The 15,437-nt window shown below is 45.0% G+C and overlaps 1 protein-coding gene across 3 annotated transcripts in view; it reads right to left on the bottom strand.

Annotated features, from left to right (window-relative positions):
• mideasb (mitotic deacetylase associated SANT domain protein b) overlaps positions 1 to 15,437 on the bottom strand; it is a 30,008-nt gene that overhangs the window by 11,041 nt on the left and 3,530 nt on the right. Inside the window, exons 1-7 of one of the 3 annotated variants that reach the window (XM_008277294.1) lie at positions 15,066 to 15,392; positions 11,046 to 12,877; positions 8,300 to 8,566; positions 7,454 to 7,802; positions 7,087 to 7,153; positions 3,874 to 4,016; positions 2,632 to 2,735 (exon numbers count right to left, since the gene is read on the bottom strand). In XM_008277294.1, the coding sequence (XP_008275516.1) occupies positions 2,632 to 2,735; positions 3,874 to 4,016; positions 7,087 to 7,153; positions 7,454 to 7,802; positions 8,300 to 8,566; positions 11,046 to 12,590 (2,475 nt within the window). In that variant the 5' untranslated portion in view covers positions 12,591 to 12,877; positions 15,066 to 15,392. Of the gene's footprint in view, positions 1 to 2,631; positions 2,736 to 3,873; positions 4,017 to 7,086; positions 7,154 to 7,453; positions 7,803 to 8,299; positions 8,567 to 11,045; positions 12,878 to 14,589; positions 14,623 to 15,065; positions 15,393 to 15,437 lie in introns of those variants that run through there. The other 2 variants (XM_008277296.1, XM_008277295.1) reach the window with 2 other exon arrangements.

Here is a 15,437-nt window from a genome sequence, read left to right as displayed (position 1 = left end):
AAATATCAATCACAATAACATATCTTATTTCTTAACACTCAGTTAACAACTTCAAGGCAGCAAGAACCCACAAATAAGAGCCTGGAACTAGCAAAGATTTGGCACATTTGCTTGAAAAACAACTCAAATCATAAATCAGTTACCAACAGATGAATTCATTTGATCAGCTCTACAGTCTCTCTGCAGTCTCCATGCTTGCTCTACTAAGTAGCATCAGCCTGCTTCTGGCTATAAACCGTTACACTGCCTCAGTCATCTCGGGACACCACAGGAGTTTCGGTGCAAAGCAAAGTGAAATTCTACAGATCAGTCACTTCCGTTCAATAATCACTCAGCTGAAGGCATTCGAAGACTACGTTTACATGCACACGAGAGAAAGCCGGGTGATTGGGGAGGGATATCAGGTTGAAGCAGGAAGTCGGAGGACACGTGTACGTGCGCGCCGCCTCACCCCGATAACTTTCAAACATTTACGCGCAGCTGGTCAGTAATCAGATTTCGCTGCCTCGACCTGTTCGAACTAATGCGGGAAGATTATTTTCAGTGCGTTAGCGGCAAACGAAGCCGCGGTTTGAGATGTGTTGGTGCAGATCGGATTTAATTATTCTGAACACATGCAGAAGCTCCGAATTTTGATCATTTCTTTCATCCCACTGACCTAAAATGTCAAGTTTTCAGAGTACAAAAAAGGGGAGGGGGGAGGCTGGAACACACTGCTTCATTCACAGCCTTTCACTGTGCAGCGCTGTCTCAATGTCAAGTCTTTGTCGTGCACTTGCATGCCCGTTAAATTAAATCTGTTAAAACGCTGGCTGAGAGTAAACAAGTTCAAAAAACATTGTTTTTTTGTTTTTTTGCTGCAAGCGGTGTTGGCCTGGTTTTATTTCCCTTGATTAACCCTGTGAACCCAAAGCGGTTTCTGGGCTTTTTTTATGCTCCCGTCATATTTTTACTCACTGCGTGCCCATTTCTTACCGCAATATAAAGTCCTACATCTCTATGGAAACAGCACAGCCATGGCTAGAAGTAGAGAGAACTTAATCATGTCATTTGTGCTGTATGACAAACTTGTAATGCCGTTATTATATAAAAAGCAAAAACTTAAATTGAATTTCTTGATAATATAATTAACAAAAATTGAGAAAAAACTTGAATCAGCAGCTACAACATTGTTCCAAGTTTATCATCGCTACAAACTAAACTTTTTAATTACTCTGTACATCAACTCTAGAAAGATATTTCACCATGCTGAATGTATCTTTCAACAGTTTGCTCCACTGATTTGAGGCACGCTGTAGCGACTGCAACTGTTGGTAAAACTCACTCATGGCTTCTCGGTTGCACTGAGGAGCCCAGAATTTTTTTAATTTTATTTCATGTTTTCTTTTCTTTTTTTTCACAAGACAGGGTGTAAATGGCTTTTGGCGAAATTCTAAATTGGATTTAATATCTCAATTTTAAGCTTAGATTTGGTGAATTTTCCCAACACAAAGGCACGGATGATTAGTTCAAGAACCGCTGTAAAGTTAAAAACCGACCATTCTTTCTGTTTTTTTACAACTTCTGCCCATGATTTTAAAATTAACACGCCTTTCGAAGCCTTTGGTTTTAGGGTTCCAGTTACTCAAACGGATTAAAATCAATCGTTTTGCTTTAATCTGGTTTAGTTCAGTGGCACAAATCGGTCAAGAATTGTACTAATGCCACAATGGAAACTATGAATGTGATGGTAGAGGGGCCGTGCATGACGCCAGCAGACTCTTGTTTTACTAAAATTCAGCTAGAATCCTTTTTAATTAGTTGTTTCCACTGTCACATGTTGATTAAGTTATTTCAGATCGGCATTCCAGAAAAAGTTTGAGAACCTTGCCTTAAGTCTAGACTATTTGTAAACTGTGCAGAGGACGCGCATCGCTTCAACACATCCTACAACTGTGGGTATGTGCACGTTCCACGCAGGCACACTAGAAAACGTGATGGTGATCTCCTGACGGCAAGAAGAAGAAGAGCTCCTTTGTTGTATTTGGCTGAACACCATGAAAAAGTCAAAGGAAAAAAAAAAAAAGAAAGAAAGAAAGAAGAAGACACTGATTTGTGTGACCAGGCTGCAAGGAAGAGGACTTGGATAGCCGACAAGATTTATGCATCGTAGACTTTTGCAGCCAAGAGGACGCAGAAACCGAAGACTGTGATTTATATTTTCTTGCATGCAACATTAACATCTTGATGAAATGCAATCCGTTGTAGTTTTTCTTTATCAATTGGTCTTTAAAGCTGCTAAAAACTTTCTTTAGAACATTAAATATTAACCAACTTTAAAAGAAATGCTGATTATTCAAGGACTCAAGCGGTCAGGGACTGTAAGAGTGGATGTTTTTTTTTTTATGGTGGATATCTTATGTCTTTCGAAATACTTCGTTTCACACTAGATATTCTAATAGAAGTACAGATTTTACTGGATTTGTGAGTGGAGACGATGTTCAAGAGAAAAACAGGTCGGTGTGCATGTGTGGGTTAGAAGAAAACCTGGCTCCAGTCCGAACTGTGCAGAACACAGCTCCCGGTCATTTTTCTATTATTCATGGAAATCCCTGTGCAGCCAGTCAATATGGATTGTTCTGTTGCACTCACCATTATGTCCCCTTTGCACTCGTACAGACAATGGTGGGCTAACTCCTGGTTGGTGCCTCCTCCACACAAAACGCTGGAGCAGGCCAGGTGCATGAGGTCTTCCACTGAAAGAGACAGCGAGCAGCGATGACAAAGTAATTCTTAATAATTGCATGCAGTGATGGAGATTTCTCTAAAGTTTTGTAGCGAAAGAATGAAAACGTTTCATCAGAAGATAAATTATCAAACTGATATAAACGCTCTGATCTGTAAAACTCCCTGTTATCAGAGCCACATACTGCAAAACTGGAAGGATTTTCAACTTTCCAGTGGGGAAACTGGCCCAATTTTAGGCTTTAAAAAAATCATGATTCCATCAAAATCACTTTAGTCTACATGCCCAATTTAAAACCACCCAAAAAAACAGTTTTGATGAGTCAGTTTCTGTAAAAAATCAAATAAAAATGTGGTCCTCGGCACACCCATGAAGCCATTAGTGACTCAGATGCAACCACCAGTTATGTGAGAAAAATTCAGGGACTTTTCATCTAAACTGAGCTGCACTGCAGGCTGTGTTTACACAGACAGGAGACAAGTATGGAAACAAATTATTCAGATCATCTCTAGCATGTAGAGTCACCATTTTTTCCAGCACTGGTAATCCCTGTGGACACTTGGAAAATGTTGCATCTTTTGATTATAAGTTTTGTACAATAAATAACCAAAGAAACGGAACTACAGTCTTTGCATTTTTATGATTTATGGTATTATAACTTTGTGAACAGAAACCATTTATGAATTCTAGTCACTTCTAGCCATGGTTGTGCTGTTTCTATAGAAGCGCAGGACTTTATACTGCAGTGAAAAAATGAACCCACTGTGAAAAAAAAAAAACAAGCACGTAAACAGGTAAGAATCTGAAGAAAACAACATAAAAATGTTTCTGTATTTCACTACAACGAAACGGCAGACTATCATCTTAGACAATAAAACCAAAAATCAGACTTTTTTCTTGGTAGCTTACACAGAAAAACAACATTTATCATAAAATATTTATGTAAATTCCAAAGTGCAGAATATAGTTTTTACAGAAACTAGCAGATACTCCCTTTAATTCATCAAAAACGCCACAAAAAATTCTAATAAAAACACATGAACAAATAATGATAATGCTGCACCATCAATCTGTCTGCATGTATTTGTGTTTTCAGTTTCAGTTTGATGTAATACTTTTGAATTACTGCGTCGGGCTGAGTTTCTTACCTTTCTCGTGGAAGTCAGGTTTTTCCTCCATTTCGCTCAGCGGAGCCCAGACCAGATCGGCACGATGATGATCCAGCTCGACAGCTGTCCGCAGCCTCAGCTCTGGCACCTCCGCCTGGTACCGTGACCCAATATTTATCCGTCTGGGAACAGGACATCAGCGTTAGCCACAATGCTGGAGACCAGTCAGGCTGAATCGAATTTATTCAAAATCCATCAAGTGTCTTTGCATTTAAAGCACATTTATTTACCGTTAAATATTTCAGCCATTTACTGTATGGATATCGAGTTTCGTTTTCGAGTAAAGCCCTTGTGTTATTTCTGAGATCATATTTTTATTTCCCTGCTTCCCTTCCTGCCATGTTCTTTAAATAGGCACAGAGAAATTGTTGAGGCACTCGGGTTCTGAGCACTGCAATTCTTGGACTGTTAGGAGATGAAGCATGTTACACAGCTCCCTTGTGTTCTCTGCGTAATGAACAAAATGCAAATATCTGCTTCAAAATGTGTTATTTAAACTAAACGCTCTACTTGAATGGACTGAACTGTCAGCAAATGGATGACCAAAATGTTTTTCGGTCAAGTGGGTAATAATTTAGCAAATCATAGATACGATTCTCTAAAAAAGTTTTATGAGCTAATGAAAACCAGACATTTTAATGCTATGATTGTGAAAACGATGGTGTAAGCAGATTGTTCAAGGGTATCCCCTCCCTCGCCTGCATTTCCTGCAGTATTTCCAGCTGAGTGTGCGTGGATTCGAGCAGCCTCCCCTCCAGGGAAGGTGGGCTGCTAAACGTTAAACTGCGATGGCTCTTGCTGTGTTTGGGTGTACACCAGGCCCGGCTGAAAGCATGATTTATGAGAAGCCTCACTTGCTGGTCCCTGACTAACTGCTGAGCAGCTGGCATCAGTCAGGCAACAGCTTGCACAATGCAACCCCATAAACTGCATCTCATCCTCGATGCAACAACACAAAAACATGTTACACTTATGGAGCAACTTGGCTGCTGATCGTGTTTCACTGCAGGTCTTCTTTGGTTTACGCTGTTTACATGCACATGCACTGCCTTGACAGTTGGGAGAATAAATTGTAATCCTTGAGAATTTAATGAAATCAAAGCTCATACTTGATACCATCTATGGTTAAAGAGTTTTTCTGTTCAAGCCATTTTGTGTTTTTTCATCTCGTAACAGCCCCAGTACATGGCAGTTAATACAGATAGTGGCAGAGCGTGCCGTTCCCACACTGGATTTGGATTGTTAAACCTGCCTAAGTGTGAGGGATTCACAGGAGAGCATGCAGAATGTGATCCAGCTCACTGCTATCACTAACTGTCTTCACACTGTGTCAGGGCTGTAATAAGTGGCTGCTAACTGAACATTCGCTACTGCTGCTAACTCACATCAAAGGTGTTCAACTGGGAAAAAAAAAAAAAAAAAGCAGGGTATGTTTGGTTGAGAAGCAGCCACAGTATATTTTCACATATTCAGAAATGCTACTTTCAGTATGTAAACTTCACATCCTGGTTTCAGAAATCTGGATAAACCCCTTATCCTAGTTTTGAGCAACCAAGTTAGTCGGAGTCAACCAGCTGCACAGGCTTCAGACAAATCACGTCAACGGAAACACAAACTATCTGTAGAACTTCCTCCTGGTATGCGACTTTTATGAAGTGGCTCGTAGCTTTGTTTACCATCTCAGACACAAGAGGCAGCCACGTTTCCAAACTGGTTAGTTACAAAGCAATATGACCCGCAACGGCCTAGTTTGTACGACAGCAGCTTCGTGTTCTCAACATCACAGGTAACAAACAGTAACCTGCATGCTAGCATTTAACATGTATGCATGAATAGAAATAACCAGATCCTGAAAATGGTCAGAGCTAGGATAAGGCACATAAACACAATCACTGAGCAGCAGCAGTAAGCTGATAGAGGAGCTGCAGGTAAGAGGCTGCATGCTTCCAGCTCCTCAGCACCGAGGATCAGATTGCAAGTTACTGACTGCAAGGCTGACTGCTCTGTTCACAGATGCTAGTTCTCCTCCATATCTGACAAAGTAGCTAGTCACCAAGCGTGCCCCTGAACTGAGGATGCAAATTTTAAATCATGTTCTGCAGCGTAATGTCAATAATCTATGACTCATGACATGAACAAACTACAGAGGACACATTTCCATATGCTGATGAAGCTATTTTGAACCACAAGCACGTGACATTTGCTGCAAAAGTAGCATTAGGTGTTTGGTAACAGAGAGCAGTAAACTAGTAAACTCAACTTGAAAATGTGAGCTCTGGGCTCTGGTCATTAACTGTCACAAAAAACTCTGTCATAGTGGCTTGTTGCAAAGTTAAACTCCCACAATGCTCTCTGCTTGCTAAGATGAACCGACTGAACTCTTGAGTGAAATCTGAGCCTCCTCAGCTTGCTACAGTCAGAAACAGTAAAAGGCACTACAGCTAATCTACAACACGTTTTCTGACCTGCAGGTACTTCATCTGTTGCCTTATTGGTTCATATATGTTTTAATTGGACAAAATATTAACAGCAAATAATCAGTTAACAATTAAGCCATGCCTGCCCCAAACCCAACAGTACAGACATTTTAAGGATTATAACTCTAACATCCACAACAGCCGCATCACTGGTAAACACTGCAAATGTGCCCATTCTAATCAATTCTGTACCTTGTTATAATATAAACTAGCATAACACATTAAAACCAGATTGCTTGAATAACCAAAACTGCATTTAAAGAGCAGACGCACAGACCACTAATGTACTTATTGTCATTAGTCTACAAACAGCTTTCGGGCTTTCATTTGGGAGTTAATACGGGCTTGTTATGACAGGATGCGTTTTATTGAGAGAGACATTAGCCTGCAAAGTTACATCTGAGGATGAATGCTGGCATTAACGTTGGCTGCGGATGACGGGGCAAAAAGATTCCAGCGGTAACAGCGGCGGAGAGGAGGGCCGCATAAATGGATGGGTTTAGAATTTCAAGAAGTCTGTGTTCTCCTTCAAGACATTTCATGATTCAACCCAGTGTTATGGTTTAAATAATTGATTGCAGAACTATTACTCCGGTCTATGATAATGCATGCTTTTGAACACTCATAATTCCTCTGAAAATGACACTAAAACCTCCAAACCCACCCTTTTTTTTTTTTTTTCGTAATAACAGATGAGGAGGGAACTACTACTCACGGCTCAATGCTGACTGGGGTGGCGTCGGTCATGGGAGGCAAAACCGGCGGTGTGATGTCGCAGCTGTCTGGAGGGGCAGCAACACAAAATGTACTTTATCGTAAAGTCGCTGTCATAACCACAGGAGTTATAGTTTAATGTAAGGGACAAGAAGTAAAACAACGCTGTTCCGTAGGTTTAAAAATACACAAACGATTCAAACATTGAGATGGCAAAAATATCACTTACAGACGTTCGTGTACTCTGATACAGGGTTGTTTACAGGAAGTTATGACCAGATGTGTACAAAGGCTAGTGTTTGAATTTCTACAGCTTAGATGTACTGTGGATAAGTCAGTGAGTTCTTGCGAGTTATGTTTTTACTTACTGGAACGCAACAGGCTGCGGGTGGCCGACTTGGGTGTCGCTGGAGGCGGCAGGCCCGGGCCGCCGGCTGCAGCAGCTGCAGCAGATGACAGGAAAGTGGAGAAGTAAAGGCCTGAGCCTTCACGAACAGGGCTGAGGATGGGAGGCGGCGTGTAGGGGGGCATGGTGATGGGGTTGTCGGCGAGCCGTACGGGGGAGCGTAGGTGGCTTTGGTAGGGCGTGATGCTGGAGTAGACGGGCGGGGCGATGAATAAACCGGGTTTGGGCGGCGGGATGAAGAGAGGCTCGGGACGGGGACGACGTTTGGACTTTTTGCCATCGTCGTCTTTTTCCCCCTCGGCGCCGTCATTCTGGGGAGGAAAGGTAAATTTATCACTCAGAGAAATTATTTCTAACTGTGAGGACTAATAAGAAGACTTATATAGTTGGTTTACTGTGCATTTTTTCAGAAAAATCCTAGAGAGAGCATGAACAAGGCACCCCAACCATCAACTGTATGGTACATAATGTACAGTATGGAAGGGCTAAACCCTGCTAATCTGCCTGATCTGGGACAGGGCAACCAGTTCCCCAAATCCCCCCTCCTAATCAAACAGGGAAAGGGAGAAAAGTGTGCAGGAGAGGAATGGGGGCAGGGAAGAGCAAAGTGGGGGGAAGGGAGGCAGTGTTGGTGGGGCACGAATTCAAGGATTTATAGCTGGATTTAAACGGACAGAAAACACTGAGTGATCAGGATGAGACTACTACCTCAGGTCTTTGCAACTTCTCTTTGACAATTTGCTGAATTATTTCCGTAAATGAAAATCAACCATAGTTTAAAAAGTGCAAAGCATGAATATGAGCCCACCTGCTCCGAGCTCTCCGACAAAGAGTTCCTGAGCGAGCGCCTGCGAGTGACGATGACCGAGGGCTTGTGGTCGGCGCGGCCGAGGTCCTGGGGGTTCGAAGGCCTGGGGGGCCAGGTGGACGCCAGGGCGGCTTCGTCTCTGTCAGGGGACGAGGGCTCCTGCCTCCGGACTGGAACAGACACGGGGATGACGAGTGGAAGAAGAGTGTCGTCTCGAGGCCGCTTCATGCCCTCTGGTTCGGTGGGACTCCACGGCCGGTGTGGCTCCTGATAAAGACGGCAGATCAGTTGTTGAAATGCTGCTAATAAACAAATGTCTCCCCAACATAGAACATGTGAGATCAGATAAAGAAATATATGCAAATCTTTGCACAGTAAACAAAATGCACGAACTCCGAATTTTCGCATACTTGAGGGTAAAAGCATCATTTGACTTTGAATTTTTAAGGTAGTCAGATAAACTTGTAGGATCTTAATCTCAGTATTCAAATCACTCATCTCAATTCAAAACTTTTATCTTATTTCTCTACTGCTGCTCAACATCTGTTATTTCAGATGTGCTATAGAAATAACAGTGATGTGACCCCTTAAGCAAGACTAGTGTGGCATTTAAAGTATAATTACAAGCAAAAATCCAGCAGGACAGCTCCTTGTTGTAACACATGGAACTGCAGCTTACACATTCATCACACTTTCAGGTGACACATTTTCAAATGCAGCACCTAAACAAACAAAAAAAAATCAACCGGTATAAATGACACAGTGCACTAAGCAACATGTGTAATAAAGAATATCACCTCCAAATTACTGTAAGTAATCGTCGCTTAGCTTTCCGGCTCAACACACCGCAGCAAATACATCTTAAGCTCAAATGTAATTGGGTGGCTGGTGCTTCACCTGAGCGGGCTGCCAAACTGTAATGAGTACAGTAAAGTGGGATCACGCAAAAGACACAATGCCAATACTGGAGGGAAGCGTTAACAGATACATCAATACTATTAAGGCTGTGATTAGCGACTTAACTAACAGTTCTTCTCATAGTTGATTAATCCGGAGATTGTTTTCTTGCTTAATCAATTAGTTGTCTGGTCTATCAAAGGTCAAAAAAATTCCCTGAAAAATCTCAATCAGTGTTCCCTAAAGGCCAAGATGAGGTCCTCAGATGTCTTGGTTTGTCCACAATCCAAACATATTCAGCTTACTGTCATAGAAGAGTAATGAAACCAGAGAACATTCCCATTTAAAGGCTGGAATCAAAGAATCTGGAGTTAAAAAATAAATAAATAAACCACTCAAACTAGTTAATCACAACGGTTCATTTAACGGTTGACAACTTCTTGATTAATGACTGCAGCTACGGCTTGAGATGTATTCCTCAAATCCAAAACAGAAACTGAACTGCTGTGAAAATATTCCTACCGGATGAAACAGAAGACAAACAGATATTGAGTGTGCCTCTCCCAAACAAGTATTTTGCATGACTGCACCTTGATATTGCAACTGCTAGGTGCAGCACATGAGTGACACACTTTATGTGCATGCCAAAAGACGCCGTCCCCAAAAAGCATTCTTCACATTTTTTTTTTCTTTAGGAAACCATAATGAGTGGGCACGAGCAGGCTGTGTGCTTTAGACCAACTGTGGAGCAACTCAGCTGAAGCCTTCTGAGCCACCACATCACAGGAGAGTGGAAGGCAGATGCATACTGTCTCTGCACGCTGCATCTTCATGGGCAGAGAGGCATGCGGCAGTGCGGCTACGCTGGATGGATCCGTGCTCATTATTTGCTGGTGGAAAACTCGAGCCCTTACACCAGAGCGGTGGAGAGATATTCTGCTGAGCACTGCAGGCAGGGGAGGGGGGGGTAGGGCAGGTTGAGGCCAGGCTGGAGTTTCTCTCCTTTGATGGAAGGGGGGGGGGGGGGGGGGGGGTGGTGGTGTGCAGGCATGTAACCAAACACAGTGTCTGTATGATCAGCTACCCCTGAGGCAAATTCAGGGCACAGCCGCGCTGAACTAGAGACTGACTGACTCAGTGCTGTTTGGCAACAGGACTTGTTGCACAATCAAGAAGTTCAGCACATAAACACAGATAAGCGCATGACATCACAGGGTAAAGTCAGGGGAATTTATCGGGTTTAAAACATGTTGCGAGAGCTTAAAAGTCACACGTGAAGCTGTTATTAAAGAATGTGACAATATTCATAAAGTTTTTTTTCCCCCCACAAGGCAGAGCCGAGCAGCCCAGTTCTGCGGTGCACACTCCACTGGGCGCTGCTTACACCCAGCATCTCTTCCAGCAACCCGTTAAACACAAACAACACAAGTTTTGGCACAGTTTTCCTGGCAGTCACATTAAACCGTTTGTTCCAGTTCCCACTCTTGTTCAGGGAGTTTTAGTCCCAATGCAATTATACCCCGGGATAACACTAGAAAAATAGATTCTGAGCTCTCGGTGAAATATCTGCAATTAAAGCCTTCAGCTTGTAGCGACGAGTTTAGATTTGAACTGCGGCGCAATCGCAGGGATTCGGAACATTCAGTCCTTTCCTATTAAAGGTTATTTCTGTGGTTCTTGCGCTTGATAGGAAACAGCTGAGAAACAGATGAGTGAGCGGAACAGCGAGGGAAACAGAAAGGCACAGAAAGGGAAGGAAGAGGGTAAGAGAAAGTAAAAAGAAGGCAGCTGAAGAGTGAAGAATGGCCGCACATTTAGATATCTTCTACAAATTAAACCATGTATTTACCTTGCTAACGTGTGATGGCAGAAACTCCCTGGACGAGGCCTCGTGAGCGAGCGTCTCCAGGTTGACCTCCTGGGAAACCCGGCGTTTTCTGCGTGTACTTTGGATGACACCTGTTGGGGCTGCCTGGATGTCGCGGGCCCCGTTTTGAGACCCCTGTGGCCCCGGCGCCGGCTCATCCGAGGAGACGGAGAGAAAAGGGTTGTCGGACGGCGCGCCGCCTTCCTTGGAGAGCCGTCGGGATCTCCGGAGCTGGGACTGAGACTGGAGCTGCGTCTGAGGTTGCGACTGGGACAGGGGCTCGGACTGCAGAGGGGGCGGCAGCGGATCCGACGGCTGCTGGGGTTCTGGGGTGATGTCCTGGATGATTGGCTCCTGGATCTTTGGGGGAGCTGGAGCAGAGGACTCCTGGGAGTGTACGACGACAGGCTGTGGATGTGGGTGTGCATTTTGTGCGCCAGGGTAATAGTCAAGCACATGGGGGTTTTGTTGTTGCAACTGCTGATGTTGCATTTGCTGCTGAATTTGGAGCTGTTGCTGCTGTTGTTGCTGTTGCTGTATCTTTTGTTGCTGCTGCTCATGCTGTATTTGTTGCTGCTGCTGCTGCTGCTGCTGTAGCTGTTGCTGCACATGCTGTTGATGCTGAATGATTTGTTGTTGCTGAATTTGTTGTTGGTGCTGCTGTTGAATTTGCTGCTGGATTATATGATGTTGTTGCTGGCGCTGTATTTGTTCTTGTTTCTGCAGCTGCTGTAAGTGATGTGGGGGTTTGGCGTTGGGTGCCGAGTAGTTTGGTGGGTTAGGTAGCGTTGTCCTGTTCCCTTGGAAGGCCTGGTAGTAGGCTGGCAGGTGCTGCTTGGGCTGACCGAAGGCCAACTGGAAGGGCTGCAAGACTGAGCTTCCTCCCTGGTGGGATGAACTCTGCTGTTGGGTGTTCAGCACCCCTGGTTTCAGAGTCTCCTGAAAGGCCTGGGACTGCTGCTGCTGCTCCCACTCCATGCCCCGAGACTTTGCAGCATCCCTGTACGCTTCTACTGTAGGTTTGTCTGCTGCTCTGTTAGAGGGCTGTTGATGTGGCTGTAAACCAGAAGGCTCGTGCAATGACTTAACAAATGCGTTCTGGCTCCGTGAGTCTGTTATGTTAACTCCTCCGATATAATTTGTAAAGTTCTGCCCCCAGTTAGACATGGTGGCCCAAGTGGCAGCTCTCTGCTGCTGGGACACTGACGGCTGCTGCTGACTGGGCTCCTGGTGAGCCCACTTCATGGGCACAGTCTGTTGATAATGGCCTCTGCTCTGGTCACCCTTGTCCGGGCTGAAGATGACAGAGTTGAGGTACATGTGAGGACCCTCTGGATTGGACGTCACAGTACTTGCAGCCTCGCTCTGTCTGGGGTCTGAGGCGGTACCACTTGGGACATAGTAGGATCCTTCCGGGTGCTGAGAAGTCTCCTTCATTGCTACACTTTGATCGTTGAAAAACGTGATGCGCTTGCCTGTTCTTTTGTTGCTTGGTTTCTGCTGGGCTGGTACACTCATGACGGGCATGAAGACGCCGAGGCAGAGAACTATTTTCAGTCAACACTCCACTGGATGCCCCTTAAGTCAATCCATCCAAAATGAGAGCAATAAATATGCTTGTGTATACCCCGCTATAGGGTATGTACAGTGAAATAAAGCTGCAACACTACGCTGACATCAGAGTGAGCAGAAGCCAGGTCAACCAAGATAATCCTCTATCCCCTCTGATGTTCTTCGTGATCCACTCAGGTTGCCAGACGGGGGTGAACAGATCTGAAGAAGTCTGCGTGTTTTTCTCATTTACCGGCAACACCCTGTATGGAGAGAATGAGACACAGGTCAAGCATTGAGCCACCAAACTAAAGGGGTCCCCACAGAGGGGGGTCTCATTAGCATCCCTGCCTCAGCCATGTAAAAACCTGCTGTTTGCTTTTTCAACAATAGACCTCCGCTGAAAGGTATCGGGTGTGAGAATGGAGCAGGGGAGGGGCAGGTCTATTTGCTAAGCTCACATGACACAGGGATAATGACCTGCATGCAGGCCACCACGTATAAGACCAGACCTGCATAAACTACTGGAGCCATAGGAAGGTAGTTGATAGAGATGGCAGAATCAATAATTCCTGGAAATGTTATTACAAGGTTACTACTGCACCGGGCGCAAACATGCACTGGAAAAACTGCTCATGGTCGACCGGTTCGCCTACAGTTTCATCACCTTCATCAAGCCTCTCATAGCTCGCCTGACCTGCGACAGAAAGGAAGCTCCTTTTCCCGCCACACTACGGTAACAGACGGCAGGCTGAACGTGAGAGATACCATTCTTTTCTCACAACTGCGTGACTCATCGCTAGTGAAAAGTGTTAACCCGTGCCCTTTGAACCAGCTCTGTGGAATCAAAACGGAAGGGCAACTGAAAGTGAGCAAACATGAGTCACGATGAAACAATCCATGCATGAGGGGTGTTAAGAAAGAATAAAAAAAAAAAAAAGAGCGAGAGAGCAGGGAAACAGGCAAGATGGCCCAGCAGGTTTTGGTAGCTTATAGGAGATCTTGGCAATTACCATGGCAACTCATTATGATTATCAAAAATATTATGTGATGGCCAGGTTTCGGAACAGATTTCTGACACGGTGCAGCCTGCCAAATTTTCGAGATGCACACAGATCCTGACTGTTTCTGTTAAATTTTCAATCCTTGCTCCATCTGTGTAAATGTAAAAAATCTTGTCTCTCTTGTGCTCAACCTAAACAGGAAAGCGTCGCCACTCTCTAACCCTGCCGGGAGAATTATCACAACCAAAGCACCGGGCTGCTGCAGGACTCTTCTTGTTGCACAAAGCAATCTGAGGAGATGATTACATAAATGAGCACAAGAATCTCTGCAACATGGACTTGGCAAAGACCATCTCTGTCAACTTAAGAAGCGACTGACAATTGTCACCCTTTGCTCTGGTGGCCTGGTAAAACACACGCTTCCTAAAATAGCCAGCTGCAGCTGTTCAGATCCTGTACTGGCTCAGGGGCACCACTGACAGAGGAAAGTGAATGACCATGCTATGTGGCTAGCAAACAGCGTGTTGTCATGTGATGTTGCACACGCCTGCAGACATGCTGCCGAACATCCCTCTTTGAAAAGCTGCACATACATAAGTCACATATTTCCCTTTGCAGGATCTGGAGAAAGAACGTAACACAAGGGCGACCATGCTGTGTGTCTGGGCTTTAAGAGGGCGCACACTCCATCCGAGGTGAGGGATCATCATGACGCATCACAAGTGCAACCTTACACAAGCCCGGGGTTTAGCCTAATAAACAAACTGACACGTCAAATTGGCTTAAAAAATAAATGTCAAGCACTATTAGCCACCCCTAATCCATCGCCATTTCCTAATTTAAATCAGCCCATGAGGCGGCAGCAGCTACAGCAGCAGCAGCAGCAATACGCGGCCTTGCACCGTGCAAGAGACGACAAAAAAAAACACAAAAATCAAGAAAATGTGAGCAGACTCAACATGTTCTCTTACACGACAGGACTCTTCCTGGACTCCCTCCCTCCGCATCACTTTCTACGGGCTCGGCCAGCTCAGCGCTATTTACGAGAAGCCCTTTGTTGCAGAAGACGGATTATCCAGTCCACTAATGCCGCGTCCCACTGCAACGCAACCGAAGCCACAATGCAGCCCGTGGCACCGAAAAAAAAACACAAATAAAAAACAGCTGACAAACAAGACGCACAAATCGATCCAACTTGTCAAACGGTCGATACGTCACGTTTCTCTCCGTGCAATCCGCTCTGATTGACACGCATCCTCTTTTTTTTTTTTTTTTTTCCGTGAGTCCGGTGCGCGCCCAGTGCGCCTCGGCGAGGTAAACAAAACTTTGTCAGCGAGCTGCGGCCACAATAACGCGCAGTGTCGAGCGCAGCAGCGGCGACGACGACGACGACAACAACAACGCCACAGTCATCGACACGTTCCCCTCCGTGCGCCCCGATACTCACTGTGCTCGTCATGAAAGCTGCTACTAAACGGCAGCTCAGCCCCGCAGGATGGGCACACTCGCGGCTCTGTGCGGCCAAGCAGGGCCGCGCACAATACAGCCCCGCGACGGTGATGGTGATGATGACTGCATACATCCCCGGGCTTGACTCATGCTACGCTGCTGACCTCACTCGCTGCTACTTTTTTTTAATTCCTCTCTCTCTCTCTTCTCTGTCTACCCCCCACCTTTTCCTGCTACAAAGTCAAAAGGGGGTCGCTGCGTAAACAAGAGTCCTTCCCGGTAGGAAACCCTTGGCGCTAATCTGCAGGAACACATGCGCACCGCCGCCGCTGTCTGTTGCACATGATTGCACTGTGATTGCACAAAAAAA

The sequence above is a fragment of the Stegastes partitus genome, unplaced genomic scaffold (genome assembly GCF_000690725.1).
Source record: "Stegastes partitus isolate 25-593 unplaced genomic scaffold, Stegastes_partitus-1.0.2 Scaffold94, whole genome shotgun sequence".
In the NCBI taxonomy this organism is placed as follows: domain Eukaryota; kingdom Metazoa; phylum Chordata; class Actinopteri; family Pomacentridae; genus Stegastes; species Stegastes partitus.
The sequence above is the reverse complement of the archived record's forward strand: the minus strand, read 5'-3'. Positions and strand labels throughout refer to the sequence as shown.